This window comes from Pavona decussata, unplaced genomic scaffold (genome assembly GCF_977016875.1).
Source record: "Pavona decussata unplaced genomic scaffold, jaPavDecu1.1 SCAFFOLD_67, whole genome shotgun sequence".
In the NCBI taxonomy this organism is placed as follows: domain Eukaryota; kingdom Metazoa; phylum Cnidaria; class Anthozoa; order Scleractinia; family Agariciidae; genus Pavona; species Pavona decussata.
In genome coordinates, this window is record NW_028145486.1 from 3,472,501 (window position 1) to 3,478,821 (window position 6,321).

Below are 6,321 nucleotides of genomic sequence, written 5' to 3' on the forward strand. Positions count from 1 at the left end.
TTGATTACTTTCTTGTTTAGCTAAGTAGTCTGTATCTTATATCCTCTCATTTGATATCGCTTCATATGAAAAACGTTTTCTCCGAAACTGATTATCACATAATAATTTGCGACTCTCGGCACCAACGTCTTCGTGAACCGGGGGATCTGGGGACGACAATAATGTGTATGTAACGCAATCCTTTTCGCCTTGACAACTGCTAGATTAGGAGATCTCTCGCTAATTCAAGCGCCACAGAAAAGATACTTTTATTGTCGGTAAGGTAGCATAAGCATAAACGTGATGGCCTCAGTTGTTTGTAAGGACATCGAGAGTCGCTGGATCTTGCGAATATCGTTAACATTCAGTTTTTCCGTAATTAACAGCGGGAGTTACAGTCGAAGAATGGTCAAAGTTCGACTTCTCTCTTTCGAAGACTATAAAACTTCGCCACAAATTCCTCGGAAATATGTTTCCATTCCGCCATCCAACTGGGAAGGTAATTGAAAGCATTCCTTTTTCTTGGCCTCAGAGTATTTTCAGCACGTAAGTGGATTTTATAATGTTTTTCCTTCGTATGCCATTGACTCGTCGTTGCTGAGCTAATTAAAGATTTAGTGTTTGTTTACAAAAGTGCACTTTGAAATTTCAACTGTCAAATTTTGTTGTTATGTTGGCCCCAAAATTTTATTGCATATGTATGAAGGGGAGACGTTGCTCTTTAACTGGGATGTACTTTCATGAAGTCTAGTAATGTACCATTGGCGATATTTTCATTTGAATTTAGCCGATTTTTGTACCTGCCGAAATGGCTCACGAAAAAGAAAAGTTAAAAAATCGGTAAAATATTCAGCTTTTCATTAAAATTGGAAATAACCCTCCAAAATTAATTGTAAATGTCTTCTAATTGCGAATACCAACTTGGCGTTTAGTTTTAGTTACCTTTTATTTTTAAACCCAAGCGTTTCCGATGTGTCGTAAAATGATCCCTGGGTAGCTCCGAGTGCCTTCTGAGAGCATAAAAACCGAAATATTTGTCCTGCAGCTAAAATATTTATTTGATAGACCTAAAAGTTACATAAATGTGAATTACTTATCTAGTCCTTTCTTCTGAGAAAGTTTGAGGAATTTTGTTTTTTCTCACCCAAAACACATTAGTTGAAAATTACAGACGGCCACTCTTAAAGACGAAAATTGTTTTCGGTTTCTACAAGGGCGGCACTACAATGAACAAGCAACTGAAAAAAATGGATCCTAGTCGTGATATAAGAGAGGTGCATAATATATAGATCTAACGAAATCAGAGCTGCGTGCTGTTTGGTTTTCTGAACTGACTTTCATGTGCGAAAACCTGAATTTTGGTTGCTCTTAAATTGTTCGCTAACTATGAGGCACTCTTCATTTGGGCTGTTCAGTTTTCCATAATTACATGCTAATCTAAATATACTGATAATAAATCTTATCAGGAGCTCCTGATCTTATACCTGCATATTGGTTAAGATTGTCCTTCCGAGTAGAGCAGTTTCATTTCTCTTTTGAAGTTCAAACTGGAAGTAAAATCATATATTAAAGGTAAGGTTTAGATGGTCCAACTGACTTACAATTGTCCCATGTTGAAAGCTGAAAAATATTTGGCTCATCCTCGATGTAAAAAAACTGTTACGTTCACGAGTGACGTAGAACAAAGAAAACTAAAAAGTCAAAACAATAGATAGAACGAAGATAATAGGAATAAAACAAAGAAAAACTTCACAGGTTTTTACACCAAGGTAAACCCAAAATATTTGACCAAATAAGCGGGAAAGTCTTAATGATAATGTCATGAAAAATTGAATGTCATTTACTTGAGTGAAAACCGAAGACATACCTCCGCGGCTCGAAAATTTGCCACTATTACAACACCCACGAAACAGGAAACGCCAAATAGCAAAGAAACCTTGTTTAACCACTTCACCCTCCGTGAAATATTTTGCTCGAAGCCACCTTGAATTCCGTCGAGTTGAAGATAACGACAGAACATCGCCATTAAGCCGAAGAACGCCACAATCACCATCAGAAAACCAAAGATGGATCCCTCGGGTTGAAATGATGCTGCTTTACTAATGCTTGGTAAAAACGGATACACATGGTCCAATGATACTGCTATGATATATGGAGTAAAAATTGTAACACAGGTCAAAAGAGGCCACAGTAAAGGTAGAGCGTGAACTGTGCGCGAAAACTTCGCCATGTCGAACCTTTGTGAAGTAAATGTTACAACAAGTTTCATTAGCATATAGTGAGGTACTTTTAAAAAAGTGTTATGAAATTAAATTATGCCTCGCTATCAGTTTACGTTAGGGAAATGAAATTTTTAACTTCTGCCATCTCGTTGCTGCTCCTTTTTGAGCAAGGGGTATCTTTTTCTGTTTGTTTTTTCCTTGTTTTTTTTTTCAGGAATAAATATTTTGCGTAGCGGTGTTTATTTTTGGCCGATTTAAATTTGGTGTCACCGCAGAAACCAAGTTAAACGTTAATAACTTTTTCACACCCCTTGGAACCTTCGAGAACTAAATATTTCAACAAATTTCATTAGCAAACCAGCGGCGCCTACTGCAGCAAGAGGCGTAATTTTTAAGTTCTACTACGACGAAAATTGTGCACCTGTTGACTGGTAACTTGGCAACCGGTCGTCGAAACGTCGGATTTTCATATCGCTAATTTTCATTCTAAAATATATGCAGTGAGTCTAGTGTTTCTATGCGTGGAAGGAGCCCAGAGAATTTATGGAGTCAGACTCCCATGAATCTTGGGAACCTTGATCATAGGCTCATCATAGCTTTAATAGACTATTCTTAAATTTGCCGAGTGTTGCAGCATGTAGACTAAATAAGGGAGTGAGCCAAAGGGCTTAGAATTAGGCCTAGAAGGTATCTATTGGCTCTTACCGCCTTGCCCTTGCCAGATGGTCAAAGCAGTTTGCTAGATGTCTGTTTCTCTTGCTGTAGTTCCTCTCGTGGCTAAAACTGCCAATATTTCAACGGCAGGTCCGGCTACACGGCAGTAACGGCACGTAAAGGTATAAAAATGTGAGACGACGGTCGTTTGACGCACTCTCTGTTTTCTTCGATCTCACTCGGTCCTCAGCATCTCTTCCTGCAGGGCGGCTCATGTGCGCACCGCAGTTCTCTAAGCCGGTCGATCTCACGCCATTTTGGGTCGATCTGTAGATGCTTCATGGTGTCCTTGCACGTGTCTTTTTATGTGAGCGTCTTAGAAGGTGTAAAAATGTACAATATCCTAAGAGACGATGTCGCCCCAGACTACCCCTGATAGGGTATGTACACACTGCGAGGCAGCGTTTGAGAACGGCGCCGTCAGTTACTAACCTCCTCTTCTACTCCATATTCAAACTGAGTGAACTCAAGAAAGTTAACTATTCGGCCATCTAAATTCCCAGGAAACGATCCTCGATTTTCCACGCATTGCGGGCTATGTTTACACTAGAGACGCATAATCCAACTGGAACGAACTTGGGTCATGCGTATCGTATTTCGTCTAGTTTCATGCGTAAGCTAACAGGCACAAGACGGATGATGCATAAAGACGAACTTTATCATATTTGAAACGAACACCCAATTCCGACTTGCCGTAGATACCTTTAATATTCACACATTTTAATGCAGTTTCTTACTTTGAATCACCTGTTGCGGAACGGAATCTTGAAGCTTTCAGTTTCGTGAAATCACTAGGAGCTATTGTTGGTACAAGTACAATAGGCTGTGATACTCATCCCAATAGTGACTTTTTCTTAATCGTTACCGAGTGAAGTGTGCTAAATGATTTCCTTACTGAAACAAACGAGACAGTTCAAAGAAAAACAAGCCTTTTCTCGTGTTTCCAGTGTTGGACTGAAGCGAGAAATGCCGGTGTCGTTCGAAATTATACAATTTAACATTATCACTTTATCACTTCCCCTTTCCTTCTATTCTAATAAACCGTAAAATAACGACGGGAAATGTTAGTACGCACTTGCGTATTTCGTGTAAAGGCAGGTACACCACTGAATTGATAACTTTTAATAACGCTTGACTGTTTTACAACATTTCTCCGAGCCATTTTATGAGGCTCTCTTTCCAAATTTTCGGTGGAGCAAGACACCCGGGGTGAGTTGCATAAAATTTAACGTCGGGCGTAACTGCTAACGCCAGACCTTTATCCCAGCCACATTCAGTATTTTAAGGTCCGACCAGTGCTGACGATAGCATTTACGCCCGCCGTTAAGTTTTATGCAACTCATCCCAGGTCGCTGTAGGTGCCTCATGTTCTTCTGATCAATAAAAGTGGGGGGGGGGGGGGGGGGGGAACATAAAATACGGACCCTGAAAGAGCTATCGCAAATACCTGCAGATCAGCTTACGTTGCCTTTTCACTGCACGAAAAATTGGATTTGCTCTTTTTTTGATCCGTATCAAAGATGAGGTCAAATATAATAACATTTTTGACAACACATTTGATGCGCATCAAATATGTGACGCCTTTGCATATACCTTTGACTCGAATCAGAAGTGAGTTCAAATGTATTAACAACTTTGACCCTACCTTTGACGCGCGTCAAATTGAAATCAAACAACTTTGACTCCGTCTATGACGCGCATCAAAGGTGGATCAAATATATGATATCTTTGATTCGAAACAAATTTGACTCCACCGTGAATGAAATGCGGCCTTTGTCACCTGTGATTCGAATCAAAGGTAATCAAAGGCGGCCTTTGACAATCTTTGACCACACATTTGATGTGCGCAAAGGCGTTTTTTCGTGCAATGTTAAAATTAAAATAATTCATCAACAGTACATTTTTCCATGTTTACATACAAATTAGTAAGCAATTCCATAGTCCCAACTTATGATTTTAATTGGTTCTAATTGGTTAGATAAGTGTCCTCAATTAGCAAACTGCAGTATTGCAGCAAGCTAGAATGACTGACACATTAATAAAATTATTATCATTATTATTATTATTATTATTGTTATTATCACTATTTTTATTATCATCATGATTACTATTATTATTATTATTATCATCATCATCATCATCATCATCATCATCATCATTCAGTATACCAACTGTTTTCATATGCTTGAGGGCTTAACCAGCCAGCAAATGAAAGTCGACTAAAACGACGAATAACGTGAATTATGAACAGACTACGATAACACAAATCAACTAACTGCCGTCCAGTTAGGTCAGCTGGTAGAGCACTGGACTGCAGAGTTATCAATTAAACCAACATTAAAAATACAAAACTGAATGCAAGGCTGGCACTATGGCAAAGGGCAGATTTATTACTGCCCAATATTTCGACTAATAGAATTAGTCTTCCTCAGGGCCAGAGCTATACTGAAGGAAAATAGTAACGGCTCCTTAAATTAAAGTTTGAAAAAATACATGGATAAAAATGATTGGCTAATACATGACATGAAGTCATTGTACTTGTAAATATGAGATAAAAAAAATATAAAAGTGTATAATCAAAGGTTCAGCGTTGTTTTTCCTGTTAATGCCTTCTGGAGATAACGTTTTCCCTCCATAAATTAGATTATACTCTTTTATATTTTTGTATTTTTATTTAGTACTTGTATTTTCACGCTCAAGTGACGCCTGGCACATGGTCTTTCATAAGAGAGATCTGGCAAAATTACCAGCAAGTTTAATTTCTGCGTTGTGTGGACCTCTGCATTCAAACGTTTTTCTAAACCAACATTGATTGTGGTTTAACATACAATCACTGAGAAAAAAACAGCATGGGCTGTATTGGCTTCAGATAAAATGATTAATGCTGTTAAAAAATAAATAAAATTTTAGAAGTGTTATCCAAGGTATTCAGATGTAGCGATACCTATCGCTTCAGTTCTTTCACTGTAAGATTTAAATCCAATATCTGTGTAAATTGATGTCAAGAGAATAGGAAATGTAGTTCTTTGTTGATCAACCGAAGGGGCAAAATAACAAATTTTCTTGTGTTTTGCTGTCTAGTATTTTCGATTCCCGGGTTTGCATTGATTTGCTTCCATCTTAACAACAACAGTTTTAATAAAATCTAAACAATAACAACGACGACAACAAGAAACAAACAGACAATGTCTTTTACCCCACCTGCACTTAAAATTTGTTTTTTTTTTTAAACAAATATATTTCAGTTATTTTAGCCTTTGTTGTTTATTCTATTAAGCTGTTCACCTTCGCCGTTGGGACCAGTCTGATCTAACCGTTTATTTCCAATTTTTACTTAGCTTTTTGCCACCCCTGAAGAAGGTTAGTATTGTCTGACCGAAATATTGGACAATAAAATTATTTTAGC

The 6,321-nt window shown here is 37.9% G+C and overlaps 1 protein-coding gene across 1 annotated transcript in view; it reads right to left on the reverse strand.

The window, feature by feature from the left end:
• The window catches only part of LOC146478138 (DNA damage-regulated autophagy modulator protein 2-like), a 12,621-nt gene extending 9,636 nt beyond the window's left edge, over positions 1-2,985 (reverse strand). The window contains exons 1-3 of the mRNA XM_085112513.1: positions 2,907-2,985; positions 1,847-2,216; positions 1,464-1,526 (exon numbers count right to left, since the gene is read on the reverse strand). Of these exons, the coding sequence (XP_084968639.1) occupies positions 1,464-1,526; positions 1,847-2,209 (426 nt within the window). The 5' untranslated portion in view covers positions 2,210-2,216; positions 2,907-2,985. The remainder of the gene's footprint in view (positions 1-1,463; positions 1,527-1,846; positions 2,217-2,906) is intronic.
• Positions 2,986-6,321: the final 3,336 nt, after the last annotated feature.